General features: G+C 29.4%; 1 protein-coding gene across 1 annotated transcript; it reads right to left on the reverse strand.

The window, feature by feature from the left end:
- Nucleotides 1-2,338: 2,338 nt before the first annotated feature.
- Nucleotides 2,339-3,691, reverse strand: HRD (Integrase-type DNA-binding superfamily protein). The gene has a single exon (XM_039050346.2). It carries the CDS (start codon nucleotides 3,515-3,517, stop codon nucleotides 2,969-2,971), a length of 549 nt encoding a protein of 182 aa, XP_038906274.1. The 5' UTR covers nucleotides 3,518-3,691; the 3' UTR covers nucleotides 2,339-2,968.
- Between the last annotated feature and the right edge of the window lie 15,603 nt (nucleotides 3,692-19,294).

The following is a 19,294-nucleotide window of genomic DNA, read 5'->3' on the forward strand; positions in this document are numbered from 1 at the left end:
TCACTTTAAAAATAAATGTTCCAAAATACTTATAACCAGTTGCAAATACCTTATCTATAATAAAGATTCGTTTAGAACTTCCATCTTAGAAAGATGATATGAGACCTCACAATCTTTATAAGATATATGACTTACTCCTCTCATTATCAACTAGTTCTAAAATTGAATCTTATGTTACTAATATATGATATGTATCATATCCCATGAAATCTAAATGGGCATTTGATTATAAAAAAATGATCCAATAACCCAAAGAGACATCGTCTTATAATGAGAGAGCCACATAATTACGAATCTCACATTGGAAAGATGAGTAATATAAAACCAACATGATTTTGAGATGAAACCAATGTTTCTTTAATAAAAGGACCCTCTATCGTATCTATTATTCAACATGGTTGTTCGTTGTACACTTGTTTAATACAAGTTAAAAATTTGTCTCTAAGTTTTAACGGCCCAATTATAAATTTGTTTTTCTTGTCAAAATACATGAGCTATTAGGTACAAAATTGAAGGTCGTGATTCTATTAGAGATGAAACTTAACCTTACACTTTTAGGTCGGTAACTTTTAAAAATTGTAGAATGGATCAATTATTTATAGGCGAAAAAAAAAATGAATGTTCAAAAAATTATTAAATACAAAATAAAAAGGAACAATTTTTTTTTAGATATTCTTTTTAAAAAACTTATTATACTCCGTTGAAAAATTTTAGGGACTAAACTCGTATTTTTCTTGTAAAAGTTAAAAAAAAAACCATAATAGTAAATAAATAGTAAAACTAACTTTGGTGAAATAATTATAGTGATGCATGAGTTTGAGACTCATAAAGAGGAAGGTGAGGGGTCGGTGTTACGTTTCTTCTGCAGACATTCCATTGTTCACTCACTAACTTCATAGCTCTTGAGACTATGAGTGTGACATGTCAACAAATTATTATTATATTTTTTTTGCCAAAAAAATTCTATAAATATATTGCAAAAAGTTGATGCAAACATAGACTAGAATGAAAAATGTGTATATTAGTTGAATTTTTTCATTGATAAAAATAAATAAATAAATAAAAAGTGACTTTTGTCTACAAATTATTTTTAGGATTGGTGTCGAATCTATAGGTTAAGAATCGTTTCTTACTCAATACTAACAATAAGAATGCATCAAAATAAACATAACTCAATTGGTATATATAATACGCTATATTGAGTAAAATAAAGAGTAGTAAAAATATATGGGATAAGGGAAATAATTTAACTAATATTATTAAAATATTGTCATAAATATATTTTTTTAAAAAAAAAAAAACAAAGAAGTTGTTAGCACACAAACTTCATTTTTAGAAATAGGAAATAAGTAAAATGGTGGTTAAAGAAGATTAGTTTAACACCAATGAAATGAGCTTTTATACTAAATCCCTAATTTGTCTTACTTTGATTAAATAAGTTCTTATGTCGAGTTTAGTTTCATCTATTTCTATGATTTGAACTCGGTTTGAATTGAGTCTCTATGGACTTTAAGATTTATAATTTGGTTCATCTTTTCTAAATCTGATTGAAACCATTTCGTTTGGTTGGCTCGTACACAATAAAAAAAATTGAGATGAGATGACTTATAAAAAAAACTTGCACAAATATATAGTATGGTGCTTGGTCACAATAACTTCAATACTTAAGTTAATCATAAAATGAAGTTAAGAGATAGAACAAGTTTAGCGTTTGAGAATGTGTGAGTTTGACTTTAAGTCCATGAGAGTTATAATCTTCTCTTTATTCAAGTATTCACCAAGAATTTCGAGTTTTCACTCCTTATTTGACCAAAAGATGTTAAACCAAATCCTTAAGGTCTTCTCGAGTTAGGAATTGCTTGAAACACACCTAGAGAAATTTAAGCATCACCCCTCACCAACGTGGGCACGTGAGATGTTAGCCACTTGGCATATAGCCTCCCCTAGGCCCAAGGGGAGGGGTTAATTGGGCTCGAATGCTGGTTAAGACCCTTTCCCTTTTTAGTTTGTTCTCTTTGGTCTTTAATTTCTAGTCTTTTATTATATTCCATTACATCTTATTTTATCCATAAATTTCGTTATGTCATAAATTATTTATTAATCACTTAATAAAATTCATCATAATTTTATTTATATCTTTTTTTTTTCTTCGATCCTAGATTCTTATATAATTGAAATTAAAATGACTTACCAAATTTAATTATAGTGGTACGAAATTGAAATTAAATCCAAAATTTACACAAACATAAATTAATAATAGAAAGAGAGACAAACAAAAAGAAATGAGTAGATTGTTATAATTATTATCCAATATCAAATCTGAATAGCCATAAAAATAAAATAAAATAAAAAGATAAAATAGCAACCACACACATACTTAGAAAATAAAAAGTTCCCCCCTTGAATTAAAGTTGTCATTGTATTCAAACTGACTTAACCTCCCAACTTCCCTTCGTTTTGTGCTTTTGCTTTTGCTTTTTTCTTCACCAAACAACTTCTCTCCTTTTCAATGGAAACCGCAGCCAAAGCTGAACCAACTCTCAAATCAAACCTCAAACATCCCTCCTTTTCTCGCCCATGCCGGCGTTTCGAGTTCTAATATCAGAAGAACAGCAAGAAAAAACCCTCCTTTTTCATCTCATGGGGTTTCAATTTCTTTCTAAATTTCTCTAAAAAGAAAGAAGAAGAAAAAGTGGGTTTCTATATCTTTTAAAAAAAAACCATACTTGATTCCATTGTTGGAGAAGAGTTCAAGGAATAAAAAGTATAATTCAAGAAACTTATATGAAGGGTACCATATAACAGCACCTCTCTTTATATATATAATATATATATGGATATACAAAGTCTATAATTTTATACATAATATTTATGTATTGATATATATATATATATATATATGTGTGTGTGTGTGTTTGTGTTGTTATATAGTTCTATATATATATAATGGAGTATATATTATAGCTGCTTAGGGAAAATTCCAAAGATTTTGGTCAGCGCCGTCATCGTGGTCGTCGTCTCCGCCATGGATGTTGAAACGAGGAGGGCTAAGAAGCATTCCTTCCGCCATATTCATTAGAACATTAGGCATATCAAATATCAAGTCCTCATCCATGAACTGATTTCCCAATCCATCTTGACCATATCTTCCTCCATACACGATGTCGCTCGAATTAGTTCCACGATAAGAACCGCTATTATTCCGTGCCTCAATGGCTGCCGCAGCGGCTCCAAGAGCAGCGGCAGCAGATGCAGCCGCTGCCTGAATATCAGACGGTGACCGAGATGCAGGGACGGGGAGAGACGAGGCAGAATTAGGGAAATTAAGCTCGGCGTCTTGGCCCTTGAGAGCAAGGGCGGCAACGTCATAAGCGACAGCAGCCATTTCGGCGGTCGGGAAAGTTCCCAACCAAATACGGTTGGGCTTCCTCGGCTCGCGAATTTCGGAGACCCATTTGCCGGTGTTGCGACGGCGAACGCCTCGGTAGACGGGGTGGCGGCCGGAAGAAGAAGCCATAAGTGGGATTGAAGATGGTGGTGGAGGGAAGGGAAGCCATTTATGGAGAAGGGAAAATGGGGAAAGGGAGGAGGAAGAGAGTGCAGACCAGTTGGAGATGAACGGAGTTCTGAAGAGGGTTTGGGTGGAAGTCACAGGCAAAGCCAGCTTGGAGATTTTGGGGACGAAAGAGAGAAGAAAATGGATTTTAAATAGCATTATTATTATTATTATTATTATTATTATTATGATAATGATGATGGATATATTGGAGTTTGAGTTGACAAGAGATTTGGGGGACTTAATCTAAATTATATATAATATGTGGCCAAGACTTTCACAAATCCAATTGGTTCAAACATTGTGGGAAATTACATTGGCTTTCAACATGAGGTCTTTGGCCGTACTTAGAGAGAGAGAGACAGACAGAACCCTAATTTTCAAATACCTATTTATACCTTTTTAGACAGCCCTAATTTTGAATTTCCTAAACTAATAGAGTGAGAGAAAAGTAATATCTCTCCTAGAGGTCTTATTTGTATGTAAACAAAGTTTGGTTGGAGAAGGAATTCATCATAGAGTTATATAAGCATGGACGAATATCTTCATTGGTATGAAATTTTTTGGATGGTTCTAAAAGCAAAATCTTGAGCTTTTTTGGAGAATATTATACTATTGTGGTGATGGGTGGAGGTTTTGTTATCCTTATCATTATAAAGACAAAAACTAGGATTATTTTTGGACAAACAGAGGCAGATCTAGATAATATAATTTGGTGGAACTATATTTCGATAATATTTTTAGCAACCCACCATCCTGCATTATATCAACTAATAGTTAACTTTACTTGAAAAAAATACCAATTAGAATCTTAAAATAATAAAAATTGAAAATTGGAATTTAGGTAGGACGACTTAGCTAATTGGAAATTGAGAGACTAAATTTGTAATAATGTAACTTTCATATGAATATAATTAAACTAGAATAATCCCCAAAAACTATAAAGGGCAACTATTTGGAGCGTTGAATTAAGATATGATGTCTAGGGTTCATATGTCAGCGAAGTTTATATGTCTCTAAGTTCATATGTCTATGTTTAGGGTGTAGAGTTATTTTGTTTGAGTTCATATGTTTGTGTTTGGAATATAGAGTTGAGTTCATATATATGGGATATCTAATGCAATATTTTGAACTCTAAATAATCTGTTTTTATGATTATTATTTTTGTTTTGAAACTTTTTTATTTAACAATTCTACCAATTTCTTTAAATATGATATGGATTTTGCAATTTTTCTTTTACTTTTTTAAAGTTTTTTTTCTTTCTTTCTTTATTTTATTATTATTATTTTTTTTTTATTTTTGTAATAAACAACAATTAACCCATTACATTTCTGCCTAAAATATAATCAAATAAAATGGAAAACCAAAGAAAAATCAAAGCTTTTGCTTCCTAATTTTTCTCCATGAATTCCATCATCATCTTTTTCTCACTTTTAGTCTTGTTGTTGTTGTTGCTCTGTAATCTTTTTTAATCGAATCTCCCCATTTAAAGTTGGTGGTCCAACATTGAGTTGATATGTTTTACCAACTCATGGTGGTGAGCCAAACACCCCCTTACCAATATATAATACCCTTTCTCACCAACACAAAATAATTTGCCCTTCACTTAAAAGTAATAGATGAAAAAGCTCTTTATTCTTGTATGCTTCTTGAAAACATATGAAAATAAATAAATAAATAAAAAGTGTAATTAGGAAAGAGCTTTGATTGAAGTCCAATGAATAAGACATCACAACACTATATATATTTTCAAATAACATATGAGCAAGGTTTCTAGATTTGCAGTTTTTTTTTTTTTTTTAATTTTATTTTTACAACACAATAGTAGGATTGGAGATTGAACCTCTAACTATTAGGAAGGTAGCACATACCAATACTACTAAGTAAGTTCACTTTGGCATTTACACTTGGAAAGATAATAATTTCTTTCAAGCTACAACTCTATCGTACATATGTACTAAGCCAAAGGATGTGACGTTGAAAATCTCTTTAGAGAATGAAACCACTCATTATTGAAAAGGAAAAATTTTAGGTCGTATTTGATAATTATTTTATTTATGAAAAAATAGTTTTTTTTTTTTTTAAAAAAAAAAAGTCCCATTTTTAAAAAGTAATAAGAAGAAGAGAAATAGAAAAGTTGGTTTCTGTTTTTGAAAATTAAATCCACAATCACTATATCTATATATAGCTTTCTTACTTTATCATTTACTTCTAAAACAAGTTTTCAAAAATCAAACCACGCGTGAAAGAACATTGAAATTTTGATTTTGTTTTTAAAATTTTACTTAGAATTAAAAGGCGTGTGGTTAAAAATGGGAAGAAGTCACAATGAATTTTATGGAAAGAATCATATATAATTTTCAATAACAGAAAAAAAAAATAACAAAATAGTTATAAACGAGGTCTTAAAATTTGATTTTACATCTCTTTTTTTCTTAAATAAAATACCAGTAAATGAGATTAGGAGGTGCACCAAGACATCTCAACATCTCCAGCACCCTCATCATATCCCAAATCAAAAGAAGCATTATAAAAAAATAATAATAATAATAATAATAACAACAAAGGAGGTTAGAGAAAAACCTTAAGTTGAATAGAGATTGAAGATAGTTCATAGTTACATCTGTTTAGTCCTCCTTATACCGTTGTAAAATAGAGATGAAATGAAATAATAAAAAAAAAAAAAAATCTCCTTCAAATGTCTACGTGTTTTGAATGACTTTATTTTTAATAGCATCATATAGCAACATGATAGGAATTAATTTATGTTAAAAAAAAAAAAAAAAAAAAAAAAAAAAAAAAAAAAAAAAAAAAAAAAAAAACCTAATAAGATTTAACTTTTCATATAGGAGGATTTTCAAAATAATAAGGGAAATTATTTTAATAAAATAATAAAATTTAATCATTTTAGACTTCTATCAATTTTTATCACGGATAAACGTTGATAGATTTCTTTCTGTTCCTATCAATTATAGACTTCTACTAATTTCTATCACTAATAGACACTAATAAAAGTCTATCATTTTGTTATTTCTATGAATAGTTTTATATTTTTTGTATATGTGAAAATTTCTCTTTCATATATATGGGTATGATTGATAAAACATACAAACAACAGATATCAAATATTTAATTTAAAGAATTGAAATTAACATTAAATATCATTACAGGTATCTCTTGAGGAAGTCATTGGAAAATCATGAAATAATATTAATATCATTTGGGGAGACAAATGTAGGTCTCAATAAAGTAAAAAGGGGGGCTTAAATTGATCATTTAATAGGTTTAATCAATTAGTCACATTAGTAAGTAATTTGCATAAGAATTAATGTTTCTTCAAATTTAGGAAAGTGATTGATTTTAAACAAATCAGATGTAGTGATTAAACATTAAATCAAAGCAAATTTATAGTGTAACCTACATCACAACTATAAACTTAATTATATCAAATATTGCATTAAATATCATGACATCAGGCTTGGCAGTGGGCATATAATTATGAAACAATCTAACAATGTAACTAATTAATAAAAAAGTTAATTGTATTAATTAGCCAACCTTTTAATAACATCATTTTCTTATTATATTCAAGGCACTAATTGAAACATATATAGCTTTATATATATCTCTGTGAAGTTAAAATTTCAAAATTTTAAACTCTATTTATTTGTTTATTGAAAAAAAAAAGGAAAAGAAAAGAGATACTTTATTGAATATTTCATGAGGGAAATATACAAGGGATAGAAGTTATTACTTGAATAAAGAATGTAATATTAAAAGTATGTCATGGTTATAATAATTTGATGCAGCGGGAGACGGTGAAGATGGAGCGAAAGGAGAAGCCGATGATAGAGCTTCTTAGGTGCCAATGATATTTGTCTCGATATCTTTAGTGGTTTAGTTGTTCAACCACCAATGTTGAATCAATTGAAACAATCAATTTCTTCTTAACCTCTTTAACCCCTGTAACAAAAAGAAAAAAAAAATCAAATCAATTTTCAACTGATTTTATTACCATTGTAATTTGAGTCTATAAAAAGAGAGTAAAATCTTTGTAGAATCACTACAAGAAATCTGACTTCTCCTGACGTCACATTTCGACAGGAAAGTGTGGAAAAATCATCGGGAGAGGCTCTCCCGACGCATAAACAGTCGTTGGGAGTTTGGTCGGGAGAAACCTGTAAAATATATTATACCAAATAAAGATTCACATAATTGAAAAACGAAAATGAAGTCCATATTATAACAAGTAAATAAAAAATTACAATATCCAAACGAAGTCGATACTAGAAATTACAATATCCAAACGAAGTCGATAAACATTCATATCACAAATACATAAAAGAAGTAAAATCAAAACAACATCTAGAACACTTCTCGAACACAGCATCTTCAACAATTGTCCCAACTCATCTCCGAACAGCATTCTACAATAAAACAAAAACATTGAAATGTTATATTGATAAACATCCACAACACGTTTAAACTTCAATACGGGTGGTAATGAAACTCTACCCACCCCCCATGACAAACATGGAACCTCCCGAACATCAAAAACACACAATATGCCTCAAGAATGATCAACACACATAAAACTTCCTAAACATTCATAAATACACAAGATAGCCAATTTCAAAGACAAGACGGGTGTAATGAAACTCTACCCACCCCCCACGACAAACATGGAACCTCCCGAACATCAAAAACACACAAAACGAGTAAATAATGACCAACACACATAAAACACAAATTTGTCCCTTCCCCACCCCTCTTTCAAGCTCTCATCTATGATCACAAACTTCAGCCTTGAGGTAGAAGCTCAGATGCCTCAAAATGAAGGTCTCAATGGCCATTTATAGAATTTGGATGTCGACAGCTGTAATGATGAAGGTATGGCTCATTGCTGCCTTTGTCGCGGTATGGGCATTGTCACATCACCTTATCTTGTTGATACTCCCAAGGTATGCATCAGAGCTGAATTTAGCTGAAGTTATCAATGCATTCTACCCATCTTGCGATCTTCTATTATGGCTGTCAATCCGTGGCCACAATCTCTATTTGTTCACCGCATTCTCCATGCCTTGGACGCATGCGATTACTGCAACTTCCATGCGTTGGACGCATGGGGTTGCCGTCTGCGTTCGTCTTTTGCAGTCGCCTGGCTTCAGCGCATGCGTTTGTCTATGATTGCTTATTACAAACGCATGTGTTTGATTCCTGCGATAGCTACAAAAATAGACACTTTGGCACGGAATAACACATAATATTGGGTCAGTGAGGTTTAATTTTTCACAAATTCTAAGTATTATCACTGCGTTTTCTACCTGTTAGCCCTCATAATTCTAAATAAAAGGCTTATAATAACTGACATTTCTGCTAGTTATCACTTACCTTGTTCTTCTTTTGTTTATTTGGGGTGGTATTTTCAGTGGTTTCCCCTTTTCTTTTTCTGTCATAAATTTTTCTTTTGCTTTTCCTTTGGTGAGTCCAACTTCTTAGCAGATTCCCCCTCGTGCATTGTTTTATTTGTCTCCTATGGTATACATGCAAAAGTTCAATAGGTTAGTTGTCCAAGTGGTACGTTTACGGTAGTATACATACCTCGTCGTCACTGTTCAATATTATATTCTTTATGGTTTTTATTTTTTTCTCGGTTATGTCCGTTGTCTGTAGTCTGTCAATTGATCGTGGTCTTATAGTTGGTCACCTTCATATTCTATAAGGTAGATTTGTCGAAATTTATTATGTTCTGGTTTAAAAAGGTAAATAATATGTAGTCAAGGGCAGAATAAACGACTATTTCAAGATTTGCGTTGTTTCAAATAGTATATGTTAAACAAAACCATATATATATATATATGTATGTCGATTTCGAGGTAGTCATATGCTAATATGTTAAAATTTCAAGAGAGTAGATGTTGGGAGTTTTGTCTATGGAAATCTGTACCTGGGTTTTTGGTTATTTTTTTTGTAAACCGCTTGTGTCAAAGATTTGATCTACGAAGGAGGTGTTTCGAAAGATCGAATGAGTTGGTTCCAAAGACAAGGTAGAGAAATCTGTTTGACTATTGGAAGATTATGGCCATTTTTTTTAGTACAAAGTTGTTTGACTATTTTTAAAAAAGCTAATTACTTTTTCGCCATATGTACAAAGAATCCAAAAACGAACCTAACTTAACTCAACCATAAAACATTTGAGTTGAATTGGTTCAGGTTACTCGAGTCATTTGTTTAAAATTTTATTTTAAAAGGAAGTAAAATGTTAATTTGTAAAAAATTGATTTAATTATTTTCATATATTGAATTAAGATAAACAACTCAATTTCAATTTGTATAATAAAAAATATCTTTCCAAAGTGCTAAAAAAACTATTTTCAGGAGTTGTTGGACAATAAATTATCAAAAAAACTAAAAAAATTAAATAAAACTAAAATAAATATATGTATATCTAATTGTATCATAAGTAATATACACGCTCGTGAACACACAAGCACACATGCATGCATATGCATACATACATGCACACGCACGTGCACATCCACGCACACGTGCACACACACAAGCACCAACCATGCACGCACATAAACTAAAATTTTTTTAAAATGTTATACATTTAGTCCTTATATTTTGAGTTTTGTTTCAATTTAGTCCTTAAGTTTGCCCTTGAGATTCGAGTTTTGATATTCATTAAATTTTGAGTTTTGTTTCAATTTAGTCCCTAAGTTTACCATTGAGATTTGAGTTTTGTTATTCCTTAAATTTTGATTTTTGTTTCAGTTTAATCCCTTATTTTATCCTTGAGATTTGAGTTTTATTTCAATTTGGTCTCTCGACTTAAAAATTTTATATTATTAACCTCAATTTTTCATTAGATACTCATTTTCAATCATTGAGGTCAAATTCTATTAATTAATTAAAAAAATTATGAATTAAATTTAATTTTAATTTTAAAAGTGATAAAAGTAGTGAAACTTAATTAATTATAGTTCTTTAATGATTTTTAATTTATTATCATAAATTGACTTTAAAAACAAAAAGTGAGTATTTAGTGAAAAATCGAATTTAAAAGTGTAAATCTTGAAACATAGGAACCAAATTGAAACTAAATTCAAATGTCAATGGTAAAATTGTAACATTTTAAAACCAACGGACTAACTCAAAACTTAAGGACTAAATGTATAACCTTAGAAAATGTAGGGACTAAATGGAAACCAAACCCAAAACCTAAGGACTAGAAAGGTATTTTTCAATAATAAGTTCGGGTTGATTTGAGTTATTTTAAGTGAACCCATAAACCAACCCAACCCATAAAATTTTCATTTATTTGAACGCAACCCAACTCAACTCAAAAAAGTTGATAACCCAACCCAAACCGTACGAGTTGGATTGGGTTGATCTATTTTTTCAAATCATCGGATTTTCTTAACACCCTTACTATTAGACCCAATAAAATCAAATTTATATCTAATAGATCAATTAATTTTTATCTTTCAAATTTGTTAGTGACCCTATTAAATAAAAACTTGAAAAATCATAAATTTATGAGATACTTTTAAAATTTAGAAAATACAAACCACAAAAATTCAAGACTAAATGTAATTTTAATTAAAATGGAAAAGAATTCACTTATATGTCCTAATTTTTATTTAATATTTAATATATAGCACAACTACAATTTTTTAATATAGCTTGCATGTGAAGTAAAATTCAACAGTAGATTAATGAGAGACTAATCACCTAATTAAAGTAGTGGTTTCTAACTTCACCATCATTCTGCTTCATAGAATATTTTAGTGTATACAAATTGAAAAAGGAGTGCTAAAAGAAATTCGTATATATTATATGTACCTTTCAAGTTTCAATGAATATAAAAAAAAACTTTAAAATAGATTTTTCAATTAATAAAATATAGTTGGTTAAATATATGTTTTTAGTCGTAATGTTTGAATATTTTTTCAATTTGGTCTCTACTGTTTAATTTTATTTTTTTTAATTTATTAAACAGACTCTCTTATATTTTAACAATTTTTAATTATACCTTCGATTCATTGTTATCAATGTTATGATCAACTCAGGTAAACGAGGAGTAAATTTGTTAAAAAAAATCAAAAAATTAAAAATTTTGGATGAACTTAAGTCTCACAAGTCAATTTTATTATTCAGCAAGCTGAAGGTATAATTAAAAAGTAGGACAAATATCAATTTATACTCCTAAACTTTAGAATTGTATCAATTTAAACCCTAAAACTAAAAATTATATCTATTTAAATCCTAAATTTTAGAAGTTGTATCAATTTTAACCTTGAACTTCGGGAGTTATATCGATTTTATCCCTAAATTAATAATTGTATCAATTTAGACTTTGAACTTTCATAAATATATCAATTTAGACCATGAACTTCATAAGTGTATCCAAATAAAACATAATGGAGGGTTTAAGTTGATACAATTATGAAAGTTCATGGTTTAAATCGTTACATTTATAAAACTTCAAGGTCTGAATTGATACAATTATCAGTTTGAGGTTTAAAGCGATACGATCCCGAAGTTTAGGGTTTAATTGATACAATTATAAATTTAGGATTTAAATTAATACAATACCTAAAGTTCAAGGGTATAAATTGACATTTACCCTAAAAAAAATATAGGTTAAAATATGAGGAAATAAATTAAAACTTTTAGACTTTTTTTTGGTAACCATTTTTTTTAAAAAAATTAAGTCTATAGACACAACTTTCATCTTCAAATTTTTTTATCTGTCACCTACCTTTTACTAATAGTTTAAAAATCAAGTCAAAATTTGAAAACTAAAAAAAGTTGTTTTGTTTTTGGAATTTATCTAAGAATTCAACCATTGTACTAAATAAAGATGGAAATCATGGGAAGAAAAGAGAAAAAGTAGGCTTAATTTTTTAAAAAAAATACAAAAACTAAAAATAAAATAGTTACCAAACAAAACCTTAAAATATTACCTTCCGAATTGAAAACAAAATAAAACATCATCACGGAGAAAAAATTACATTAAGAAAAAGGATCACTCTTAACTAATCCTTAATTTAAATATAATTTTCATTTTTTTGAGATAGATATAATTTTCATATTTAAAAGTTGGGTCTGGTTAAGTTTTGTAATAAATTTATACAGCTTAATCTTTTTTTTATACTAAAAAATCAATTTACCTATTATTTATAGTAAAATTTAGGGATTTGATTCCATGTAAATGGAGTAGCATATATGAACAATATTCAACATTTAGGTTTGGAGAATGATGAGGTTGTTATGAATGCGTCAATCTAATTGAGATTTTCGAGTACACTTAGTCATCCGGTTAAATATATATATATATATTATCAAATGAATATCAAATTTGTTTAATATAAAATTTCAAATGTGTGTATTCTCATTGAATGTGATAGGAATTTTATTTTTTATTATCTTTTTAGTTTTAGTAATAAAAATATTGAAACTCTTTTTTAATTAAAAAAAAGATGGCTAAGTAGTTTTCTTAATTAATTAGTTTTTGAAATTTGTCAATCTAGTTGATGGCTCAGTATTGACATATGCTCCATTCTTAGAAGTCGAAGATTTATTTCCTCACTTCGTAATTGTTGTTCTAAAAAAATCAGGTAATATATTTTAAAATAGAAAGAACATTATAATAAAATGGATCCTACAAATGAAATTTAATGTTTTTGGTTTTGCCACATAAATAAAATTAAGGAAGATTAGGTCTTGAGGTTTTGCCTCAAATAAAAATGGTGCATGCATTTCACTAAACCTACCTTCATCATGATTATGTTTATTTTGAAATTAGATCATAGTATTCAATCCTTCTTAAATTTAGGAAGCTTCCCATATTTTCCAGATGAATTTGGATTGATTTAGTATGATGTGACAAATAAAGACTAGAGTCATCATTATGTATGGATCATTCCTTAAAATTGGAGGTTCTGACATATGGACGTAGGTTGATGTTGGATAGTGCTTTAAATACCTACAGATTTGTATAGGTTGATTAAATTACTTATAATTTTGGTTCTCGATCGTCATCTTCGATATATATATTTTTAATGAGTATATTCCCCACCCGACTAGTGACGATGTTGGAAGAAATTAAGTTTATCCATCTTCTATTAGATTAGTCTTAATCGAAGAAAAGATGAAGAGAGACATAGAAGCGTGTGGAATTTTTAAAGAAAAAAGGTGCCGTCTTTGTGATGAACTGTTGAGATCTTTTTGTGGGACGCGTTTATTTGGAGCTATTTCAAAATTTATGATGTGGATTCAATGAACTTTAAAAAACAATTAATAAAAATAGAAAAGAAAAGAGAAATCCCTTTTCATTTGTTTGTAATTTTGAGACATCAATGACTATTTTTTAGCACCTTGATTTTGAGTTTTTCAGATGTGTAGTTTCAACTAATTCGTCCTCAAGAAAGGAGACGGAATTTTCCTTTTGACATCGATATATATATATATATGAAAAATATATCTTTTTTATTCTCAAATTTTGAATTTAATTTCTATTTTGTTCCTACATTTTAAAATTTCATAATTTCTTTTAATCTTTAAATTTCAAAATGTTACAATTTAACCTCAATATACTTACTTTTAATATTTTTAAATTAATTTAAAAGAATTATAATTAATTAAGTCTCACTATTTTTACCACTATTAAAATTAATTCTAAATTTTTACTTCATTATTATTTAAAATTAATTATTAATATACATTAATGCAAAAACTAAAAAGTGAGTAATTTGTGTAAAAATCCAAATTAAAAGTGTAAATCTTGAAAACTAATAACCAAATTGAAATTAAACTCGACTAAAAATGTAACATTTTGAAACTTAGAAACTAAATTGAAATCAAACTCAAAATTTAAGTATTAAAATTACAACGTTTTAAAAATTAAAGATCAAACAAAAAGTATATTTAAAATTTATGGTCCAAAAGGTTTTTTTTTTCATATATATTTATTCAGTTATATATTGTTTGAACTATTCTAATGAAGAAAGTATGGCCAGAAATAATTATGACGTATATGTAAAATCCTGTTTAATTATTTGAGCTTTTTTTAGTGGATAAAATTACCTTTTACCTTTTTTTTTTTGGGTTGATAATTGAATTCTCCATCTTCAATATATATATATATATATATATATATCTATATATATATATATATATATATATATATATATTATTATTAATTATAATTAAACAATATTTTTGTACAGATTTGTGAATTTGAGAAACAAAATGCAAGGACAAAGAAGTGTTGCTTAAAGCTGTAGCATTGAGATGTTGTGTCACTGCAGATGGATTTTTTTTTGTATAATAATTGTAGCAAATGGGGTTCAACCTTAATCATGTCAATTACCCTCACACACTAAGAATTTTGGTTATTTTCAACGAAACTTTTTCCGACGCCAAAAAAAGAGTCGGGCAATCTCATTTCCTCCGACGATAAATGGAGGCATCGAGAGAAAACCCAATCCCAATAGAAAGTTTACCAACGTCGGGATAACCAATCTATCCTGACGATTGATGAACCTACCGTGGAGCTTGTTGAACTATCTCGACGGTCCCAGAATTGTCGAGAATTATTTAGTTTTTAAAAAAAAAAACGAGAAAATTGCAGTTTAATGTTCTCTCGAAGGTCGGAGCAACACCATCAAGGGAAAGTCCCTTCGCCCTACGATTTTGATCCATCATGTGGTAACAAAATAGAAAATTAATAGAAAATTAAAAAACCTTATGAAAAATTCTAAAACTATCCCGATAGTCCTCGAGCGACCGTTGGGAGTCTCTACTTCCATCGACGATGATGCAATTGTCAGGCGATTCTTAATTTAAAAAAGAAATTTTTTAGATTTTTTGTTCGCCTATCTCGACAGTTTGGGGAACGTCGTCGGACGAGGTTTAAATTTTTAAAAATAAGAAATATAAATAAAAATATTTATGAAAAATTGTCAAGTTTTGTCCAACGGTATGCAAGCACATTGTCGAAATATAGTTGAGTTCGCCCATGGTATTCGAGCGACCATTGAGAGTTCGTATTTCAGCCAACGGTATTCAAGCGATTGTCGGGATATGGGTATTTAAATAAAAAAAACTTATGAGTAATTCTAAAGTTATGCCGACGGTGTGTAAGAACACAGTCGAGATAAGGTTGAGTTCGTACAATGGTACTCGAGCGACCGCCAGGAGTTTGTAATTAGGCCGATGGTGTTTGATTAATCGTCGAAAGATGGGTATTTATCCTGACGGTTGACCAAACGACCATCGGAAAAAGTTCATTTAAAAACCCTCCCCACCGCCAACAGTTTCTTCTTTTCCTTCTTCTTCCATTTTTTTCTTCTCCTTCATTCTTTCTTCTCTGAAACCCACAGTTGAGATTCTCTGTCCGCTCACGGTCCGCTCATTGTCCACTCACTATTTGTTCACAGTCCGCTCGTCGTCTGATTTTGGTACCATGATTTTTTTTTCCTTTTTTTCTTTTTCGTTTTTCATTTTCCTTCTTTACAGAGGGATGTTTACATTTTATTTTATTTCTTTTTCGTTTTTTTTCTTTTTGCATTTTTTTCTTTTTCTTTTTCTTTTTCTTTTTACGTACTATAAAACTTATTAAGTAGATCATTTGAGTACATTTTTTTTCCTTCAAGTTGTTTGATTTTTTTTTGGTACCATTTGTGTACATTTTCAAGTTGTGTACATTTGCGTAAATTTAGCACAATTTGCAAAATTGCCCTTGTGGTTGTTAGAATTTCACTTTTGAATTTTTAATGTAAAGATTAAACATTCAAAGTTTGACGAGTGGAAAAATTAGACCTTTAATGATCCTCTTAAATATATTAAGATTGATGAGGTTTGATTTTTATTGTTGAAATGTTTTTTACTTGGTGTTAGATTGTATTTGGATTCTTGAGTTTTTAAATTCAATAATTTTCTCTTGAAGTTTGCATATGGTTCTACTTTACATTACGGATAAAATTATTAAATTTGAAAAAGTCACTGATGTAAATGCAATTTAACTCAAATTTTATAGACATATAGTCTGATTTTTCTTAATTATTACGGTAGAAAGTTCAAAGGTCCAATAATAACAATCATGATACTTTTTAAGTAGTTTGTGTAATCTGTCTAAGTATTTAGGAGTCGTTTATTTTTTAGGAATGTAGATAATAAGAATCTTTAGATGCCCAAACTTCTCGATGTTTGATATTGTAGATGTGCAACATGTTTAAATATTCATGTTGGTTTCATAGAAATGCTTCTGCAAATAGTTGGAAATACGTGAATGATTGTGTTTGTTTGGTAGAACTTCTATCTGGAAATTTCTTAAATTTACATCATGTTGTCCTTGAGGCAATTTATTAATTTAATATAATTTTAACTTATATAACATATTTATTTTTATTAATTTGAATTTCTTTTTAAATTGATATAGTTTATATTATTTTTAGAAGTTATTTTTTTCAACAAAATAACATATATTAATTTAAGATTTATTATAAAATAAATTATAGTTCCTGTGCTTGTGTGAAGTTCTCTATCTCAACTCTTTCATTCACCAAAGATTAGTCTGTATGTTGGTTATTGAAGCCAACACTTTACATGTATATTTATCGTTAGTTTCTATTTCAACATTTTTTTTTTTTTTTGTATGGATGACTCATTTACATATATCTTTATGGTTAATGACCCGTTCCCACAAATGCAACAAATCTAACATTTTGCTTACGTCTAAATACATTACCTCATTTTATAACATATCGATTAAATGATGACCATGTCTATCATAGTCTAATGTGATAACCATCTCTAAAAAAATTGTGTTATGTTTTTTCCATTTTCATTGTTTGGGGTGTTTTTGGGTGAGAAAAATGAAGATCACAATAGAGATGGCCATTACATTGACCAATAGTGTTGACCACCTTTTCTCATTATGATCATTTTCTATAATGAGTTTGGTAGAGGCTTTTCAAATTTCCTTCGATGGGATTGAAAGACATAAAATAAGAAGCTTTTAGGTTTCATAGACCATTTTTATTATATTATTAAAATTACAGCTTATTGTCTAAATCATATAGGTTCAACTTATCGCATATATTATTAAGAATGGATAAAGAGTGGATTAAGATTAGGAACAAGTTATCAACTGAGTATGTAGAAGGAGTATATCGATTCCTTGAAGTTGCAAAACTTCATGTTAATAACTCGAGAAAAACGAGATGTCCATGTAGAAAATATATGAATGCAATGTGGGGGCCGATAAATGGAGTTGAACGACATTTATTCATTAATGTAATTTCTCCATCATATCATCAATGAATATATCATGGAGACCCAGTCAACTTATCTAGGGGATACGAGAGTCATACATCTCAATCGACCCATGATGATGGATTAAGTACGATAGAGATGAATGTTATAGATGAAAAAAATGAAATTTTGAATATTATAAATGATCTACAGTGTCCAATTGTCGATGTAAATGAAAAAGAAAACAAGAATGAGATACACACCAATGCCCAAGAAAGAGATAACAATTCAAGCTTATTTGAAGACTTAATAAATGAAGCACAAAACCAGTTGTACCCTAGTTGTACAAATTTCTCTTCACTGTTGTTCTTGGTGAAGTTGATGCATATTAAGGTTCTTAGCAATTAGACTAACAAGTCTTTTGATTTGTTACTTGAATTGTTAAAAGAAGCATTTCCCATTGGAGCATCTATACCTAATTCATTTTATGAAGCTAAAAGAGAATTACGTGACTTAAGACTAGGTTATGAGTCTATTCATGCTTGCAAATACGATTGAATCCTATATTGGAAAGAATTTGTCGATTTGCAACAGTATCCAGTATGTGGTAAATCTCGGTACAAAGTTGATTATGGAAAAAGTAAAAAGATTTCACATAAAATTTTACAACATTTTCCTTTAATATCAAGATTGAAGTGAGTATCTAAACATATTGTACCTGAAATGAGGTGGCATAAAGATAAACGTGTTGAAACTAATGAAGTGTTGCAACATCAAGATGATGCTGAAGGGTGGAAGCATTTTTATCGTGAGTTTCCTCAGTTTTCTTTAGACCCACAAAATGTTCGTTTAGGACTAGCTTCAGATGGCTTCAACCCATTCGGGAATATGAGTACTTTGTATAGTATGTGGCCAGTGGTACTCATTCCTTATAATTTATCACCTTGAAAATTCATTAAAAAGATAAATTTCATTGTCTCCCTTCTTATACCTAGGCCAAAATCTTCTGGAAAAGAAATTAATATTTACTTACAAACCATTGATTGAAGAGTTAAAAGATTTATGGAATGATGGTGTGCACACTTATGATTATGTTAGCAACGAATACTTTCAACTATGTGCGAGCTTATTGTGGACTATTAATGACTTTCCTGCATATGATGACCTATCTGGATGGAGTACCAAAGGTTATCAAGCATGTCCTATTTGTAAAGAAGATACATTATCATTAAGGCTAAGAAGAAAACAATGTTTTATGGGGCATTGACATTATCTTCCAGATAATCACAGTTGACGAAAGAGCAAACAATATGATGAAAAAGTGGAACGTAGACCTCCTCTAGTTTTCATGGATAGAGAAGATATCTTACGAGAGGTGAACTTGTTAAATTTCTCTGTGCTTAGCAAACATCCAGAGAAACATGATAAAAAAACAGAACCGAAGTTTAAATTGGAATAAAAAAAGTATATTT

This window comes from Benincasa hispida, chromosome 11 (assembly GCF_027475165.1).
Source record: "Benincasa hispida cultivar pf3 chromosome 11, pf3_genome.v1.1, whole genome shotgun sequence".
NCBI classification, from domain to species: domain Eukaryota; kingdom Viridiplantae; phylum Streptophyta; class Magnoliopsida; order Cucurbitales; family Cucurbitaceae; genus Benincasa; species Benincasa hispida.